At 41.7% G+C, this 20,412-nt stretch overlaps 1 protein-coding gene across 3 annotated transcripts in view; it reads left to right on the top strand.

Annotated features, from left to right (window-relative positions):
* Window positions 1-20,412, top strand: part of LOC121489576 (selectin P) — a 39,266-nt gene that overhangs the window by 12,463 nt on the left and 6,391 nt on the right. The window contains exons 4-12 of one of the 3 annotated variants that reach the window (XM_041752772.1): window positions 2,406-2,513; window positions 3,417-3,602; window positions 4,494-4,679; window positions 5,267-5,452; window positions 6,937-7,122; window positions 9,418-9,603; window positions 12,988-13,173; window positions 18,123-18,308; window positions 19,647-19,856. In XM_041752772.1, coding sequence (XP_041608706.1) covers window positions 2,406-2,513; window positions 3,417-3,602; window positions 4,494-4,679; window positions 5,267-5,452; window positions 6,937-7,122; window positions 9,418-9,603; window positions 12,988-13,173; window positions 18,123-18,308; window positions 19,647-19,856 — 1,620 coding nt within the window. Of the gene's footprint in view, window positions 1-2,405; window positions 2,514-3,416; window positions 3,603-4,493; window positions 4,680-5,266; window positions 5,453-6,936; window positions 7,123-9,417; window positions 9,604-12,987; window positions 13,174-18,122; window positions 18,309-19,643; window positions 19,857-20,412 lie in introns of all 3 variants that reach the window. The other 2 variants (XM_041752763.1, XM_041752782.1) reach the window with 2 other exon arrangements.

Genomic DNA, 20,412 nt, shown 5'->3' with positions numbered 1-20,412 from the left:
CATTTGCTTCTCACCAAAGTAAGCAGTTCCTGAGTAAGCAGACATGCATGGAAGCTTGGTCTTCATATAGTCATGCACCTGTGCCAGAACCAGTTCCATCTTTCTGATGTGGATTCTCATGTAGAGGCACTCTTTCTGCCCCATGTAGCACCCAAACACTGTGGCTAGGGAGAGACTTGACCGTCCCGGGCAAGATAGTCCTGAGTCCTCTGAGCCTCTTCTTTCATAAATCATCTTACAGATGCCACACTCTGCTACATATGTTCTAAACTCTTTAAATGATAAATACATCCCCTCAGAAGTCTTCCTCCGCTTTCCCTCTACTTCTCTCTCTCCTCACTCAAGCCTCCTATCTGAGGGAAAACATATCCATAAATGCTTTGTCATGTAGTTAGGTCTCATTTTGTAAATAATTTATAAACAAATGAACAAACAAATAAATTTATTAATTAAAAAAATCACAACCTGTTCTTTATAGGCTAGGATGAACATTACCAGAATATTTGCTCATCCTGCTGTTCTCCCCGTCAGCTCCCTACACTCCCTGGGTTATGCCTTCCTGAAACTATGCCTGTAAGATTAGTTTGGTTGCCAGTGGATGCTCCAGTATGCCTCTGCTTCCCCTCCCTGCTCAACCTTCAACATCCATATCTGCAAGACTATCTTCCCCAACAAAGCTTGCAAAAAATTACAAGGAAGAAAAGGGATCAGAAACCACTGGTATGCACAATGCCACTCCTCTAACCAGCAGTAATGGTGGATATGGCTAATTATTGCAATTTTGCCTGAACATAGCCAGTTTCCATCTCCACCAATACAACACTCTAGGCAGCCACTATCACTGAGTCACATTTTGCCATCCAACACATAAAGGGCATAGGGGAACCATCAACTCTCTGTGGGAGATAGATGATAAATAGAGTATCATCTGTCTGCATCAACTGTCTGCAGTTGTAGACTGCAACAATAAATTAAGTTGGGTCAATGCTCTAAATTTTAGGATTTGCTAGACCACAGAACAGCCTAGCAAAAAAGATTCATTCAGTGAATCATCATTATGTCTTTTCCTGGGTATTCAAAGCTATAGAAAGTTACTAACCTGTCTGAAACCCTGACGTGGAGTAGAATACAGACAATTGACTGTTTTCTAATTTCTAACATTCTGAGATCCTGAGGAAGTTATAATCAGAATAGAATTTGTGTGCTCCCAGAGCATAGGACAGACAGGTATTGCTGCTGGGAGACACTGGTAGGGTCAAGGTGAATAGGATGTAAGATGTGGACCAAACCTCTGTCTATTGGCTACTGCTCCTCCTGCATCTTCCTGTTACTTGGAACCCTACCCAGTGCTCCCATGCAGCTTCACCAAACTTGCTGGCTGCCTCAGGGAATGTTTTCCTATAGAACCTGCATAACTTATGGAATGAGAGCATCTCAGAGTTGAGATCTAGTATAATCCTCTATGTGACATATGAGTTTCCTTTTGTAATGGACCAAAGTGGACGATGTGTGGTCAAGGCCTAGTGCAGAGGGAACATCACCAGAAAATAGTCTAGCCTCAGACCTTGCCCCCAGTTCTGACCTCATCAGCAAAATTATTCTCAGTGCTTTCATAATATCAATTCTAATGTTAACCCTCCATCAGGTGCATAGTGTACACATTCCCAAAAAGTCTCTTGCAGGAAAGAAACCCTAGCCCTTCTGCATTCAGACCTTCTTCTATTGAGAAGGGCCTGGCTGGCCAGTCATATTGCCCACACATAAGCCTGGCATAGTTGGACCTGTGAAACATCTCTTCAGCAGACTGTTGTCCTGTACCATGAAGAGGTCTTAAGCATCTCATTTGCTTCCTCTACCCCTCCACCATGTGGTGTTGGGTGCAGATTTGAAATGGACAAAAGGTGCAAGGGCTTTGACCCTGATCTTGGGCCAGTTGGCCTCAGAGAAGTAGCTTGCCTGAGGTCGCATAATAGTAGGCAGCAGAGCCAGGATCCTGATCACATTTATGTGACCCCTCACATCTGATTCCTAACCTTTGTCTGTCATGGGGGCTTCTGTAATTATACAACTCTAAGAGCATTATTGGTTAAAAAGCCACAATCTGTTTTGTACCACATAGAGGAGTTTTTCTGTCTACACATCTAAGAGTGGCTCTTTGTCTCTCTGTGCCACACATAACAATCCCTCCTTAGGCAACACTAAACTCAGCCTAAAGTGGAAGCTATTCACTGCTCTGGTGGGCTCCTACAATGTCCTTCACAGGGACCAAGCTGGCACACCAAAGGACACTGTCATTTTCTGCTATGTGGCCGGCATGATCTTATCTAAGAGGGGCTAAGAAAAGTCAGCTTTTCTTCACATCTCCCGGGAATGCCCATGATTCTTATCCTTCTGTATCCATGCAGCCTCCTGCCAGGACATGTCCTGTAGCAAGCAAGGAGAATGCATTGAGACCATCGGGAACTACACCTGCTCCTGCTTCCCCGGATTCTATGGATCAGAATGTGAATATGGTGAGGCCACTATTTTGTTGATATTATTGTGGCTATTGGTCTTGTGCTGGAAGTGGTGCCAGGAAGCAAACTGTGTTGGAGACTCTCCAGTGAATAATGGCTAGTCCTGGCTCTCTCTATGGTCTGTCATTTGGCCCCACTTCAATTGTCCCAAGACATATGCTCTGGGTAAAACATTTCATTAGAACATTTGCTCAGCTCGGTGTCCATCGAAAGATGAATGGATAAAGAAGATGTGGTTTATGTATACAATGGAATATTACTCAGCAATTAGAAATGACAAATACCCACCATTTGCTTCAACGTGGATGGAACTGGAGGGTATTATGCTGAGTGAAATAAGTCAATCGGAGAAGGACAAACAGTGTATGTTCTCATTCATTTGGGGAATATAAATAATAGTGAAAGGGAATATAAAGGAAGGGAAAAGAAATGTTGGGAAATATCAGGAAGGGAGACAGAACATAAAGACTCCTAACTCGGGGAAACGAACTAGGGGTGGTGGAAGGGGAGGAGGGCAGGTGTTGGAGGGGAATGGGTGACGGGCACTGAGGTGGACACTTGACGGGATGAGCACTGGGTGTTTTTCTGTATGTTGGTAAATTGAACACCAATAAAAATTAATTTAAAAAAAAAAAGAACATTTGCTCAGAAAATCCTAAAAGGTAAAAGGGAAACATAAAGGAAGCAAAACAAAGGCTGATTTTGCTCACTTAAAGTAAAAACCAGTAAAAGACTGATTATTTCCCAAGATGTAGTCAATACATAGGAACCAAGGAAAGGTGACCAGGTTGGGTTAGAAAGACAGGGTTAAGAGGGTTATACAAATAGCTTCCAACTTATAGAAAACTTACACTGTCTTTAAACCTGCAATTTAAAAAAATCAATATTTTGTCCCTACAGTCAGAGAGTGTGGGGATTTTGATCTTCCACAGCATGTGCTCATGAACTGCAGCCACCCTCTAGGAAACTTCTCTTTCAATTCAGAGTGCAGCTTCTACTGCACTGAAGGGTACGAATTGAATGGACCCAGCAAGCTGGAATGCTTGGCTTCTGGAACCTGGACAAATAAGCCACCACGATGTGTAGGTATGTAGAGTCTATTCTTTCTATCTTCACTGATAACTAGAATTTCAGAGGGGAAAAAAGCTTTCTCCATTAAAAGCATGGGAAGTAGTGAGTCTCTGCATTAGATGGGGAATTCTGATTTTTACTATTATCCATCAATGAGAATAACACTAATACTGGTTTTCATGATGTTTTGTATCTATAGTGAGATAATCAGCATAATTTTTGATTCTCAGGAAAAAGCATCACAAAGGGATCTACCTCTCTTTGTTAATTGCAAAGCAGAGTATAATAATGAGGATTTAGGGCTGAGTATTATTAATTTGATCATTTTACTTTGCTTGCTTCTTTATTTTTTTAAAAAATTTTTCTTTATTGAAGAGAGAGAGAAAGCATGAGTGGGGGCAGTAGGAGAGGGAGAAGTAGACTCCCTACAGAGCAGAGAGCCAATCCCAATTTGGGGCTCATCCCACGACCCTGGGATTATGACCTGAGCCAAAGGCAGTCACTTAAGCAGCTAAACCGCCCAGGTGCCCCTTACCTTGCTTCTTTAAAAAGTAAATGACTGGGACGCTTGGGTGGCTCAGTGGTTGAGCATCTGCCTTTGGCTCAAGGCATCATCCCAGGACTCTGGGATCGAGTCCCACATCAGGCTCCCTGCATGAAGCCTACTTCTCCCTCTGCCTATATCTCTGTCTCTGTCTCTCATGAATAAATAAGTCTTTTTAAAACTAAAAAGTAAATAAAAAATAAGGATGTTTGGATCCTTTATGTTAAAAATACCATTTAACCAGCCCAGTGTATCACCTTGTCCTGTAGGATAGGTATAGATAGCTGCTCTAGCATCCTGAGGTTTCTCAGGTGCGGAGCATAACCCAAGGGCTCATGCTATTGCTCTGTGGTTGTTTGTAGCTACCCAGTGTCCACCCCTAAAGACTCCTGAGCAAGGAAGCATGAACTGTCTTCACTCTGTCGAAGCATTCCAGTATCAATCCAGCTGCCACTTTAGTTGTGAAGAGGGATTTGCATTAGTTGGGCCAGAGGTGGTACAGTGCACAGCCTCAGGGATGTGGACGGCTGCAGCCCCAGTGTGTGAAGGTGAGTTTCCAGCAGCTGAGGGTGTGTAATGTTCACTGCACCCAGTTCTTGCTGTGAGTACCGATGACAGTGGCCAGCTATGGAGAAGTTTTCCTGAACTGTCACAACTTGACTCTCCTTCCACGTGCCACTCAGTACATTGGGTACATCTGGGATAGGAAAAGGGTGTCAGGCACCAGAAAAACAAGAGTCTGACTTCACTAAAAACTAAATTTAGAAGTCCTCCCTTCTCCCAAACTCACAGCCCCACTCCCCACTCAAACAGTTACAGAATGGCTCCATTCATAAATTTCTCTCAAGAAGGAAAGGATGGCATCTACATCTGTGTAGAAGACCTACCTGGACAGGTTTATAGAGGTAAAAGGAAGAGAGGACATTAGGAAAAAGCTTGGAAGACTCTTTTCTTTAAAGATTAAGATTACCCTGTGGACTGGTCCTCCAATTCTGGACAAATATCGGGAGAGACCCTTAGAGTTTCCTAGGTCTACCTGGATTTCCTGAAGTAGTTTTATCACTGCTCCCCCACTGTGGGCCTGGTTTTCTCCTTCCTTAGTATCTTTCTCTCTCTCCCTGGTTCTTCTCTGCAGTTGTGCAGTGTCCACTCCTGGAAGCCCCTAGCAAAGGAACCATGGACTGTGTTCATCCCCTCGCTGCCTTTGCGTATGGCTCCAGATGCAAATTTGAATGTGAACCAGGTTATCAAGTGAGGGGCTGGGCCTCACTCCACTGTACTCGCTCTGGCCAGTGGACTGCACCCCCACCAGCCTGTGAGGGTAGGAGTTTCCTTTAGTTGCCCCCTTCCACCCGGGATAGGGTTATGGCACTGTGGAAAGATCAGGGGCTCTTCAGCTCAGGATAGCCCCCTCCAGACTGACACTTGAACAGGTTTCCCAACCTCCAGGAAGCATGCTTTTCTCATCCATGAAATGAGCTAAGAATTGTCAGGTGCTTTTGTGAGAATGAAATATATAAACAGTACACAATTAACTAGCAGGTGTAAAGTAGCTAGCATTAGACTAGGCATTAGATTTCTGCCTTTTTTCCCATTCCTGACTTATTGGTAATATAGGCTGTGGGACAAGTCCTCTACTTGAGAGGAAGTCAGAACGCTGGCTATTAGGACAAAGAGGGGGCTTCCCCATGGTCTTTTGGAGGTGGCTTTGACTATGGAGGGAAGCACACTGCAGTGGCAGAGGCTGTGATGCAACCCTTCACAGTTGCACAAGAGCACAAAACTGAATTCTGTACAGTTGCCTCATACCCTCAGCTCATAAGGCAGAAAGGGGGGAAATTGAGGATTGGATCAGTGAGTGCCCAGAAGACCTAGATTACAAGCCCAGCCCTGCTACAGATATAAGATATAAGACCTTAGGGAAATAACTTAACATTTCTGAACCCCACTTTTCTCATCTGTAAAGGAAGAGAGAAGCACTAGAGGATCTTTGGTTCTTAGAGGCCCCAGTTCTATAAAAAGCAAAGGTCTAAGCCCCAGGTTTGATGGGGGTCTTCACACTATGAAAAAAAAAAAACAGGAATAGCCTGGAGACAAAATGCTTTATCAAGGAAGCACATGAGGAAACCAGTCTTTATCAGAACTGAGGTCACTCAGGGCTTTATTTTGTGCAGGAACTCCCCTTGGGCTGCACTCACTTTGGCAATTGAGTCTGATGAGGATGACATCCTGTGTTTCAGAGACATGGCCCACTCAGGATCATTTTATAAGCCTAGGCAATTAATAGTGTGTCAACAATAAGCTATGTTATTCCAGCTTTTCCCTTGAAAGTCCAGCCTGTTCTGTATCTACTCTTTCCATATCCAATTCCACAAATATCACCAATAAATATTTAAAGAGTACCTTTGATGTACCAAGTACCTGCCAGGCCCTGGGATATAAGTATAAATGACTGAGCCCAAGCTCAAGTGGTCCAAGGGGCAGCAGTACAGTAGTGCCTGCACAGTGCAGACTCACTAGACATTAGAGCTCACTAGAGGAGTCCCTACCCCTCAGCTGGGGTGGGCAGGAACAGCCTCCCAAGGACAGTGAAGTCTAAGCTGAGATCAAAGGGCAGGGGAGTGATTCAGGCAAAGAGGTCATAGGACAGTGATCCAGGCAGTTTCCCTTATGGTAAAGGGAGGATTCAGGTTTCTGAACATATTGATAATATGGGTAGGAAAGCTGCATCTCTTGAAAGGCTCTCCTGAGAAGGAACTGAGCCTTTCCATTACCCAGTTTCAGATGACAACTTTCTCTATTTAGCTGTTGCCTGTGGGCCACTGAAGAGTCCTGTTCATGGAAGCATGGATTGCTCCCCATCCTCGAGAGCATTTCAGTATAACACCAGCTGTCGCTTCCATTGTGCTGAGGGTTTCAGGCTGGAAGGAGCTGACCTAGTCCAGTGTACTGACTTGGGACAGTGGACAGCACCAGCCCCTACCTGTCAAGGTACTGTGACATTGGAACTTTCCTTCTGCATCTCTCATTTCATGAAAGGCATCACACCTACATTTAGAAGTCATTCATTTATTCGTCAGACATTCACTAAGAACTACTAGTGCCAGGCCCTCTTTGTGCTGCCCTAGGGATGAAAGCCTGGGCAAAGCACATGTTCAGGACAGCATATTAGAATTCAATGTGAGGCTTGTGCTGGTTGATAGAGTGGGTTGGCATGAAGGAGTTGGGGGTTGGGAGGAAGGAGGAATGATGCATGAGCAATGACGTGGGAAGGTAGAAGAGTAATGGGCAAGGCATTTGATCTAGTTCTGTCATTTCCTGGCAACAAGCTTTTGATCTCTCTGAAGTTCAGGGCCTCTTGTAAAATAGGAGTATTTGTGGCTGTGAATTAATGTGTGTTTTACAAGCAAGTTTAAGTTTAAGCAAGCTTAAAACTGCTATGAGTTTTGCAAATGTATGCAAAATAATAATAACATTACCTTATATATCATATGTCTGTGATCTGATTTTACAAAGTCATCTTTCAATAGTTCACCTTTTCATATTTGCTCTTACAGATTAAAGGCATAGGGAAGTCACTAGGGTTATTTTTATGAGGGTTACTGCACACAGAAGACATGCCCCAGGAAGGCAGTGTTGGCATTTCACGTTGCTATTTACTGGGCTCCCGGGGCAGTTTATATGAATCCCCTGGATCTAAGTAAACCCTGATTTAAAAACGAGGCAGTGATTTGAAAGCAGGGTTGCAAAGAGAGAAAGGGATTTATACACTCATGTCCATAGCAACATTGTTTATAATAGTTAAAATGTAGAAACAACCCAAAGTGTCCATGAGTGGATGAAAGGATAAGCCAAATGTGGTTTATATGTACGGTGAAATATTATGTAGCCTTGAAAAGGAAGGAGATTCTGACATATGTAATAACATGGATGAACCTCAGGGACATTCTACTAAGTGAAACAAGCTGGTCATAAAAAGACGGATAAGGATAAGGTATGAATGCACTCATGAAGTCCCTAGAGTAGTCAAAATCATAGAGAAAGTAGAAGAGCGGTTGCCAGGGGCTGGGAGGAGGGGAAATGAGGAGTTCCTGTTTAATGAGGATGGAGTTTTAGTGTGAGGTGATGACAAATGATCTGTAGCCGGCTGGTGGTGGCGGCTGCACAACGATGTGTTACTTTTTATTAGTGAACTGTGTACTTAAAAACAGTGAAGTGGTACATGGAAAATTTTATACTATGCATATTCTACTGCAATAAGAAAATAGAAAAACCAAAAAAGGAGGCAGTGAGGGAGTAGATGACCATGCGCCACTATGGTGAGGGAATGGGATGTGTTGTGAATGTATTGTCAGAGAGACAAAGACACAGAAGGGCCCTTTGCTGTGCTTAAAAGAGAGGAAGGGATCTTAAGGGATCGCTGGGGCCATTTTTGTCTCCAGGCATGTAAATGTCATCACACTCCAGGGATAGTTGGATACTCTCTTAAACTTCCCAAGATATGGTCTCAATAACTCCCTTGCCAGGTTTTCCAGGTGTTTTCTGCTATGATGGTCAGGGTCTGCAACTATGTGTACTTTTAATAGTATCATTACTATCTATTACCACCATAGCTGCGGCTGCTTGCTGCTACCTGCAGATAATATTTATTGAGGACTTTATAGTCTATCTCCATAAGATAGTTACAATTATTGTTTCCATCTTTAAGATGCGAAAAAACAATGTATTAGAATACACCTGTTCTCTATGACCTTCTATTTTATATGCTTGATATCACAGCATATATATATATATAATTTTTATTCTGCTTTTTCACTGAACATTGTACATCGAGACACCTCCCATATCTAGGTGGAATATATCATTACTAGTGACCTTTAATATTCCTTTCATCGACCCGCCATAATTTATTTTCAGCTTCTGATTAGTGGCATTCGTGTTCATTTTCAATATTTTGCTCTTACAAGTAATGTTTCACTAAAAAAAACCTCTGAATTGATTTTTTGATATCCATCTTGACTACATTCTTAGCATACATTCATGGGTCCAAAAGCATAATCTTTTAAAAGTCATTCATGCATCTTGCGAAAATACTTAACAATGGCTTAGAATTTTCCTTATAAAATCCTTCACGTGCCATTGTGATGGATGCTTTTCTCATCCTCCAGTTTAAACACACCCCATTCAGAAATATCCATTCTTGGCACTAGAAAGAATAAAAGGGTGAAAACCAATGAGTACTTGTGTATTACTCTGTCCTCACTCTCTTACTTCCTCACCTCGTAGCTCTGCAGTGCCAGGATCTTCTGGCTCCAAACAAGGCCCAGGTGAACTGCTCCCACCCATTTGGTGCCTTTAGGTACCAATCAACCTGCAGCTTCACCTGTGATGAAGGCTTACTCCTGGTGGGAGCAAGCATGCTGCAATGCTCGGGTACAGGGAACTGGAGTGCTCCTCCCCCAGAATGTCAAGGTAAGGTGAATTCTTTCTGGCATCTTGTAATCAATTGTAGGCTGTATTTTAAAAGGCTATATTTTAGTGGTGGTGACTGTCTAAGGACCAGAAGCTTGAAATGGACTGGAAAATTAACAAACACTTTCATCCTATAACTCACTGATTCCAAATGCAGGTGCCTTTAGTGGCCAGGCATATAACACGAGCAGCACAATGCTTGGCAATAGGAGACAGGGAATGGCCCCTACTGTAGAACCTGGGGGCTTCTATCATAAGCCAGGTACACCGTTCTCTTGGCTAAAAACAGTGTCTAGAAAGGAGGCCAGAAGGAAAAAAATAGCTTCAGGATGGTTGTCCCAAGGCTGACCCGGCACTTTGTTCCTAGGAACCACGGAGTATATGGCGGAATGGGGGCAACCTACAGGTATAATAGTGCAATGAGAGGGGCAAAATTCATAGCTGCCTGGCTGCAAACATCCTCCAAGTTCTGTGTAGGAATGGAGAAATACACTCAGGATACTAAGTGAAGAGTGATGAAAAGAGGAAGATTTTCTCTAAATGCAAGATTATAGAATCCTCAGAAAATAAAACATGCACATTCAGCCTCAAGATGTAAATCTGCATTGTACTTGACCAAAAAGAAAGCCAGGATAGTCTGCCAATATTTTATGAAATAGAACTGGTTCTAGTCACTTGTGTTTGGGATCTGAAGAGCAGATACACTTTTTATACTCCCCATTCCTTTCTCCACTCAATGTGCCAAATTCTTCAGTTAAATTTATGCCAATATCACTTTGTTTTTATTTTTTAAACAATTTTATTTATTCATTCAGGAGAGACACACAGAGAGAGGCAGAGACATAGGCAGAGGGAGAAGCAGGCTCCTCACAAGGATCCTGATGCGGCACTCGATCCCAGGACCCCAGGAACACGACCTGAGCCAAAGGCAGATACTCAACCATTGAGCCACCCAGGTGCCCTGGCAATATCACTTTTATGAAGCAAGATTTTCATTCATAAAAGCAACAGAAATATAAGAAAAAAAAGAAAAAATCCTCTTAAATACAGCCTGAAATAGGCATGGTTAGCATTCTTATATGAATTCTTCCAATATTTTTCCCGTTCACTTTTCCCTCTATGCAATTAGTATTTTTATGATGCATATGCAATTTTAATGATAAAATCAAATCGGTAAAATACTAGATAATTCTGCATTGTTTGCCTTTGCCTTTCACTTTGTACAGACTTTTAACATCTGAGTGAAAGCAGGTAGACATGTTTTTAATGAAGAGGAAACCACTTGCTATTCAGGTCACACACCAGTGTGTTCACACACACACACACACACACACACACACACACATACACCCCACTGTTAAGTTAGGTCAACAGTGAATAAATGAGTGAATGAATGAATGAATTCAACAGAATTCATTGGACATTTTTCATTTCCAGGCACCAGAGAGCATGGCAAGCCACTGGTGCTGGGGTTGAGTACACCCTGCAAGCACGGTCTGGAAAGATCAGAGTGAGGCTTGTGACCTTGACTTCTCTGCTTTAATACTGGCTACACTGAAGCCTGGATATATTACAAAGTCCATGAGCTTTAGGGAAGAACTCAGAATCCCTGAGGAAAGTGATCACACTGATTAGAATACTTCCACAGAATTCTATCACAGTAATCAGAGTTTATAGTTCATTGCCCCATACTGTCCTGCCTGTGGGTGTTTCACAGCAAGGAGGTTGACACTCACCATGGCTTCCTGTGACCTTCCAGTTCCCTTCTGCTTTTAGCTCTTTGTTTACTCTAACTGAACTTTCTCCTATTGTTGCTGGGTGAGCATCAAGTGAAATACCCAAATGTGGGCTGGGCAGGAAGGTACATGAGGCTTGCAACCCTCTAGCTGTTGTAAGACTTCTGAGAGAGTGTTATCAGACAATTTCCCTTTTCAATGTCCGCTTCGCCCTGTTGCCCTCTGATATGCACCCCAGCTATCAAAGGCAAGGCCACAAAATAGCTGGAGATGGATTCCATGGCCCCAAGACTCTCCCAATATGTCCTTACAGGTTACGAGCTTCTTGAGTTGTCTCCTCTCCTCTCTCCCACCACACACACATATACTGAATAAAAGATGTTTCAAGTGGCAGAAAATGACTAAGTCTTTGGAGAAGTTGATCAGGTTGAGGGAAATGTAGCTGCAAAAGGAGAGGGGGAGGAAAGAGAAAGATATAAAAAGTACTCTTGGAACCTCAAGCAGTTCAAGTCAGTGACAGAAGAATGGCCCCAGGTTCAACTCTACTGTCAGCAACTTTGGTCTAAAGCCATACAAAAGTTAATCAGACTAAACAGTGAAGAGGAAACCCCTAAACCATGCATTCTTTTAGTCTTCATTTTTTAATGTCAACATGTTGAACCTGGGCATTATAGCTTAATTAATTGGCACCGGGATATCTCAACAGCTATTAACATTTATATACAGTGTTTTTGCTTTTGAACCTTGTAAAAATTTTTGGGAAGCTGTGCAATACCATTCTCCACATTTTAGATACTGAGGCCCAGAGAGGTTAAGTGACTTGCCCAAAGTCACAAAGCATGACCTCCAACCCAAGCAAGTCCCCTAGCACTTCAAACTCCATATTTGTAAACTGTGGTAAAGAACCATGAGATCTAATTTACCTTTTTTATAAGTGAACAAGTAGAGTCACTGGAGCTGGTCATAGGATGACACTGATGGGAAGAGTATTTGCAGATGGCCAGTTATATTATGTGCCTACTATGTATCCATGATTTTAAAAATATTTTTAAATTTAATTTTTACATATGATTTAATTAACTTATATTTTATATAACTAAGGATCCCTGCAAGGCAAGAAGTATTATTTTTCCAATTTCGTAGATGAAACAACTGAAGTTCAGAAAGGTCTAGAGACCCATTGCTGGTAAGGAACACAACTAATATTTGGACCCAGATTCTTTCTATACCTTAGTTGGGGAAAAGAGCTTTTGTGAGGGGAGAAAGTATTTTACTTCGTTTTCCTATTTCCAATCATTTGTCACTGCTTTTTGGCAAGGTCATTAGGTCTTTTGGTGTCCAGGAAGCAGCTACTTCCATGCCTGTCCAGGGACACCTGAAATGAGCTGCATCACTATATTTCCAAACCACCAGCTCCCTTTTAGAATAGCCTCTAAAGCTCTTTGTGTGCGAAGGTTTCAGGATGCCAATCAACTGTTAGCTGCTGCTATTTTATATGCCCAAGACCTCTAACTGGTGATAAAACAGCATGAAATTCAAACAATCATTTATAACCAAATACTGCCCCTATGTGTACATATACACTAATTTCAGGTTGCTGTGTTCTAAAATGACCCCTTCTCTCCTCTGTCTACTGTACCCATGATAGCCATGAGCTGCACACCTCTGCTAAGCCCTCACAATGGAACAATGACCTGTGTCCAGCCTCTTGGAAATTCCAGTTATAGGTCCACATGTCGATTCACCTGTGATGAAGGATTCTCTTTATCTGGACCAGAAATATTGGATTGTACTCCATCTGGACATTGGACAGGCTCCTCACCAACATGTGAAGGTAGGATCATGGATCTCTCCTTTCTTATGGCTTCTCAGCTAATATTATAGAAGGAGAAATCACCAGGGATTCGTGTAAAACTGTTCTTAAGCTAAAAGAAACACACTCTCCACAAAGCATAGTAATTTCTGTCTTGCTCTCTGAATATTCCTATAACTTTAAACATTTCAGTTTCATATATACTTTAATATCACTATGACATTTGATGTTTGCCACCATTCTGAAATAATGGGGAAAGGCAATGTTCTCTCCATTTCCTAGATGAGGAAGCAGAGGCTCAGGGAGGTTAAGTAACTTGTTGCAACTCACACCCTTAGTAAGTGACAAAGCTCAGCTGTCACTGGACTTTTACTTCCTTATAAAGTGTTTTTCCACTGACTATTCCTTCCTACATTCACCTTCAGTGAGCACCACTGAAGCCACACACACTGAGCTTATGCAGGGATGGATGAGATGTCATCCCTGCCCCTTGAGGACCTCACAGGCTACTTGTGCACTTCTGTCCTGGCTCTGCCTCCACATGGGCTATGAGGTTCTCTAGGGCAGGAACCATATCTTCTTCATCTTTGTATCCTTTGCAGCAAGTAGACAGAAGTGACTATGTGACAAATTCTTGCTCAGATGCAACTTATCATTTACTGGTTAAATTTACTCGAGCACAAACCCTATTGACAGTAAATTGGAGGATCCTCAAAGGCAGGAGCTGGATCCTACTATCTTTGTTTCCCCAAAAACATCTGACTAACACAGTCCTTAGCATTTAGTGTACTCTAAAAGTTTACTGAAGTAATTAATGCACAGCTCACATTTACTTTCAAAAGACATCATTGGTCCAATTTATTGTTCTGTGTACTCAGTAATAATAAAACCAGCACTAATAACTAATGCTTATTGCTTGTGTGATAAGTACTAGCTATTTCATAGATAGAATCTCATTAGATCCACACAACATGGTTTTTATGATCCCCTTTTAAAGAAAAAGTAATGGAGGATTTGAGAGGATCCATAGCAGGCAAAGGCCAAAGAGCTGGGAAGTATGGAGCTGGATTCCAACCCAGGTCTCCCTGATTCTAAGCTAGTTTTGACACTGCACTGCCACCCAGTGGCAGTGTCCATAACATCCCTGGTCAGTCTCTGTGTGTTCTTTTCTACTGGCCAGCAGCCAGGCTGCCACTCTAAGGGCTGAAATGAACTTCAGAAATGGCAATGCCTAGCAATCAGACAAGAGAATGTGTTGGTAGAAATCTATTAATGTGTGAAAAAATAGCTGAAATATTGTTTATTCCTTCTTGTGGAGTGAACACTAGATTAATACCCAAATACCTATATTGCTCTTCCCCAAATCCTGTGCCATATAAGTCACATCACACTCTGTGGGCTTCAGTTTTCTAGATTCCAAAAGGAGAGGAGTGGAAGAGCTAATGTCTGAACTCTCTTCCCTGGTCAGGAGTTCTGAGGTTGAAAACATAGAATGCTGCCATCAATCTAGAACACTATGGGGGACAACGCTAAGGGCTCATACTTCCCCACTTATTTCTCATTTGCTTGTTCATTTATTCCATCAACATTTACCATAGGCTATATTTTCCCACATTCTGCATTAAGGCTAAAGAATTTAAAATGCCAAAAATTATCTCACTAAAATTTTAAATCACGTATGTAACCAATGTAGTTGTTACACCTATAACCTCCAAAGCTCCTGTTTCCTGTTATCTCCTGCAAGCACCCCACAGCCCTGCTCAGGGCCAAGAGCCAATCCTGACTGTGGATGGCAACTTGAGATGACTGTGGGCTTCAAAACTGGCAGCCTTGTCTGAGCCTGATCTTGAGCTCCAGTTTTTGTGCTTGTGCTTTCATCTCATTCTCCAAATTTATTTTCTGGATTTAGACAAATCATTTCTCTTCTTTTCCCACATGCCTGAATCCATAAGTTTTAACCCTTCAGCTTTGACCCCAGAACACTGATTTTTGCATAGAGTTTTGTGGATCTAGGCTATATATCAGAGGGGCTTGAGGGCCATTGAGTTAGCAGGACATTGTAGCAGGTGGACCACTCAGTCACTCATTTCGGAGTGCAATGTGAGATTTCCTTTTTGATTGGTTCCAAAGATATTTCCTTTTTAGCTGGAACACCAGTTCTTGGGCCCTCTGCTGTCAGTTGATGACCAAGGACCAGTGAACCTAATGATTCATGAATTTACATGCAATTGTATGCGCTTACCTCACTGATTACAGGAAAACATCAGTGAGGGTCATTGTAGTAGCACTGCCTTAGAAGTTCATAAAAATAGAACCCTAAGCATGTGATAAAAGCAACTGTTATCTGTTTTCTTTTCTTCTTATAATTGTTTGGGTTTTGGTAAAGTTTTACAGTAGGCTTAAGAATATGACTATTTTTTCAAGTTATCCAAGAGGTCATTCCTTATAGACTTCTATGTACCTCATCAAGGCTGCTTCTCAGTCAGGAAAAATACTACCTTACTTGATTCAAGTCAAAATTTTTAAGTTATTTAGAGGCCTTTGTTTGGACAAGTTTAATTCTTACCTAAGAGAGTTAGAAACTTTCATGTACAAAAACAAAAACAAAAATTTTAAGATTTTATTTATTTATTCATAAGAGACAGAGAGAGAGAGAGAGAGAGAGAGAGAGAGAGAGAGAGGCGGAGACACAGGCAGAGAGAGAAGCAGGCTCCATGCAGGGAGACCAACGTGGGACCCAATCCTGGGTCTCCAGGATCACGCCCTGGGCTGAGGGCAGGCACTAAACTGCTGAGCCACCCAGGGATCCCACAGAAACAAAATTAAAAACTCCCAAATACCTGTATCTACAATCTTGTCAGAACAAGACTAACAATATTGAGACCAAATCAATAGCCCCCAAGGGGATTTAATGCTATAGGTCACACGAATTAAGTTTTTCAAACAGTAACTCCTCCTGTTTATTTTCAGACATAAAAACATTCGTTAGAATGCACTCAAATTAAATTGTGCTCATTAACTTATTCATTCATTTGACAAACATTTAAGAGCCCTTACAAAGTGCCAGACCCTATTCCTTGGAATGCAGTGTTGAAAAGAGCTGACAAGGTCCCCGCTGTCCTACAGCTGACATCATACATTTCCTTGGGCTTAACTATGAAATCCTGAGAGAGTCTGAAAAAGTTGTTTTGGTGAAAATGTTCAGAGGTGGTTTAATGTCTATGACTTATATCAATAGACATATTCAATAAATGTTTGGTAAATGAAATTGATCTGCCAGACATGGAGTTATTAATTACTCAAAATGTGAGCATTCTAAACTGAAATTCAGTATATTACTTTGGTTATTTGAATGGATTCATGCAAAGAGTCATGATCTTTTGGTGAATAGCCTATAACTGAAAAACACATGGGCCAATATATAAAGGCCAGAAATATCACTTTACTATGAGGCACTATTTAAGACTTCAACAGGTTTTATTTTGTTTTGTTTTAAAGGTAAAAATGCTATGCAAAATGAGTCTGACTTGACCAAGGCATTGCTTTCAAATAACTTGGATATAAAGAAAGAATAATCAGTTTGTCAAATATTTGATGATAAAGAATAGTCTTATGTCAGAGAATTTCATGGAAACAAACACATGATCCTAACAGAAATATATGACCATAATAATTTATAAAAAATTTTGAGTGAGGGCAGCCCCAGTGGCTCAGTGGTTTAGCGCCGCTTTCAGTCCAGGGCCTGATCCTGGAGACCCAGGATTGAGTCCCACGTCGGGCTCCCTGTATGGAGCCTGCTTCTCCCTCTGCCTGTGTCTCTGCCTCTCTCTCTCTCTCTCTCTCTCTGTGTGTGTGTGTGTGTGTGTCTCATGAATAAATAAATAAAATCTTAAAAAAAACTTTGAGGGAAATGGTTATTAAATTAAAATTCATTTATTTGTCCACTTGGCAAATGATTGCTGAGTACTACCTCTTGAGACCCAGTAATGTCAACTGTGAAAGACACAAAGCTTTATGGCTCTTGGGATTTTTTCTTTAGTTTCCTTTTTTTTTCAATTTAAATAATCTCTATACCCAATGTGGGGCTTAAACTCACAACCCCAAGACCAAGAACTACATGGTCTTCCAACTTAGCCAGAGAGGTGCCCCTGGCTCTTGGGTTTTAGAGGCATTCCATCCAATGAGTGAGGGAAAATACAGCATGTGTTATGACAGCATGTGAGTTCAAACAAAAAACGGATGTGTTCAGAGAAGACTTCAGGCTGCAGTGAGCAGCAGAGGCTCTACAAGAGGCTGTGTTCAATTGGATCCTACAGGATCCAATGGGTAGAATTTTTTCCAGTGAAAATAGAAATTTAGGGCAGCATGAGCCAAAAAACAGAGGCAAGTATACATGAAGTCAGTTCAGAGAATTTCCAGGGACTAATCTAGCTTGACCAGGAAGCTTCAGCTTTCTTGTGCTGTGGAACTATGGTATTAAAAAAACATTCTGGGTATCCAAGTGGAGGGAATAGTTTAGAACAGAAGATGGTCATTGATTTTTAGATGTACTGAGTTTGAGGAGATGGCAGGATATCTAAGAGGAAGTAGTTCTAGGCAGGAGGAAGAGCAGGAGTGGAATCCTGGACTGCACCCATCCAGACAGGATAGTGAGAGCCATGGGAGGCTTGCAGTCTCTGAAACACAAGTGCATAGAGAAGAGGATGAAATTGTGGGTTTTAAGTATGACCTTGACTTCTTCATTTTTGTAACTTCCACCTATACTTTCATTTGTGAGCTCACTATCCCTCCCCCTGCCACTGTAGCAAACGATCTGTGCTATTTATTGTGGAATGCCTGCTGCCTGGCAAAATACCTGATATAATGGGTGCTCAATACATATTTGTTGAATACATGAATGAATGAATTCAGTGCAAACCAAGCTTCTGAATAAGCTTGAAGATTGTTACAGAATTTATTTGACTCTACAGCCATCAAATGCCCAGAATTATTTGCTCCAGAGCGAGGAAGCCTGGCTTGTTCTGACACTCATAAGGAATTCAGCGTTGGCTCCACCTGTCATTTCTCCTGTAACAAGGGCTTTAAGCTGGAGGGATTCAATAATGTTGAATGCACAGCTTTGGGAAAATGGACAGCACCTGCACCAATCTGCAAAGGTAAAGTAGTATACACTCACTGAGACAGTTCTTCTTCCAGAAATTTCTTCAAAAATAACAAACACTTATATAAGTTCTTTCTTACTATTTGACAGGTACACATCATAATATTGTTATTGTGAAAGCTCCCTTTCTTATTTTAAAATGAGTTATCTATTGAGATCTAGGAAACATAGCCTATGGATTTAAAAAATTTATAAGGTGTGACAGGACTTCTTATTTTTGTGAATAAAAGATATATTGATTCTTTTAAGGTTTTATCTATTTATGAGAAAGAGAGAGAGAGGAAAAAAACAGCAGGGGGAGGAGCAGAGGGAGAGGGAGAAGCAGGCTCCCTGCTGAGCAGGGAGCCTGACGTGGGGCTTGATACCAGGAACCCGGGATCATGACCTAAGCCAAAGGCAGATGCTTAACCAACTGAGCTACCCACATGTCCCAAGATATATTAATTTTTAAGTAGAAATTTTCTTTCATAATTTTCACCTCTTTTTCTGAGACCTTTACAGAGTCGATTGAATAGTCTCCATTGCTTCATTGCCAGGAGGAGTACAAGGGGTGGAGTCACTGATCCAATTTCTCAAATCAAGGAACTGAGGTGTAGAGAGGTCACTGAGCATCTTTCTGCCATATGGAAAGCTAGTGGCAAAGCCAGTGGCATCATGCATACCTCACATTTCATGCTGACCTTCTGCCAGCAGATAGTGCCACCTCCCAACAAAGCAGCAAGGGCAGGCAATTGGCCTATGCATATTTTGCTTTCTACCAAATTTCTTACATTTCTGCACCAACTCTTCAATTTTTATTACTTTTTTAAAATATTGGTAACATTGATCATTCCCCACCCCCTATTCTTCCTCTGGTCTAGAGAATTATCTCTCCAAGGATAGAAAGATAGTTGATAGAAAGATAGATAGATAGATAGATAGATAGACAGACCTTTTTTTTTTTTTTTGAGAAAGTGCATAAGCACTTGGGGTGGGAAGAGGTATAGAGGGAGAGGGAGAGAGAGAATCTTAAGCAGACTCCATGCCCAGTGCAGAGCTCATTGCAGGGCTCGATCTCATGACCCTAAAAATCACAACTTGAGCCGAAATCAAGAGATGAATGCTTAACTGACTGAGCCACCCAGTACTCTTCTCCAAGAATATTTTTAAGTATTTTTTCTCATCTGGTTTTCCATACCTGAGATAAACAATTTTCCTTAACTTCCTTGAGGAGCTATTTGCTAGAGCCTCCCTTATTACGAGAGTGGAAGGCAGTTTATCGCATGTTAGTCTTGACTCTGTTATGCTCCGTTTTATTGGGAGCTCTCTAAATGGAAACATGTTTTCACAGCAGGCATAGTGTCAGCTCCTACTTTAAAGGTTCAGTGTCCAGCCCTCATCACTCCAGAGCAAGGAACAGTGTCCTGTAGGCACCATCTGGGAACCTTTGGTCTGAATACCACTTGCTACTTTGGATGCAAAGCTGGATTCATACTCATGGGAGACAGTGCTCTCAGATGCAGACCTTCAGGAAAATGGACAGCAGGAACGCCAACATGCCAAGGTAATGGGAAAGGAACAGGCAGCTCTGAAGCTATCTTCCAGCTGGCACTCACACTTAAAATTGTACCTGCCTGTTGAAATTCCATCCAATCCCAATGACCTCCATGTCAGCTCCTCCATGAAATCTACACCAATCCCGGTTGGAGGTAACATGCCACAGGCATGTCACTTCTCCCCTTGCTATGTCACAAGCGAATGCCCTAGCCTCAAATACATAAAGGAGGAAATATTTGCAAATGTCCAAATGTATGAAAACAAGCATGCCGAACATGAAACAAACTATAAGAATTTGCAAATACAAGTTGCAATTCCATTAACTATGTGATAATGTAAACATTCCATATTTTCATAATTGGAGTCCAACTAAAAAGATAAGCCATCATGATACTTCTGGCAGAGCTGTCACACCATATGTGAAGTACTATGTCTCCTCCATGTTGGATTCCCCACAAAGACCAGGACAGTGCCTTGCAAATGTCACTATTGCTCAATAATGTTTATTTGAGTTAAACTTAATTTCCCAAGCTTTAGTTTCCCATCTACAAATTAGGGACGAT

This window comes from Vulpes lagopus, chromosome 1, assembly GCF_018345385.1.
Source record: "Vulpes lagopus strain Blue_001 chromosome 1, ASM1834538v1, whole genome shotgun sequence".
Taxonomy (NCBI): domain Eukaryota; kingdom Metazoa; phylum Chordata; class Mammalia; order Carnivora; family Canidae; genus Vulpes; species Vulpes lagopus.
Note: the sequence above shows the minus strand (reverse complement) of the source record. Positions and strands in the feature narration are given on the sequence as shown.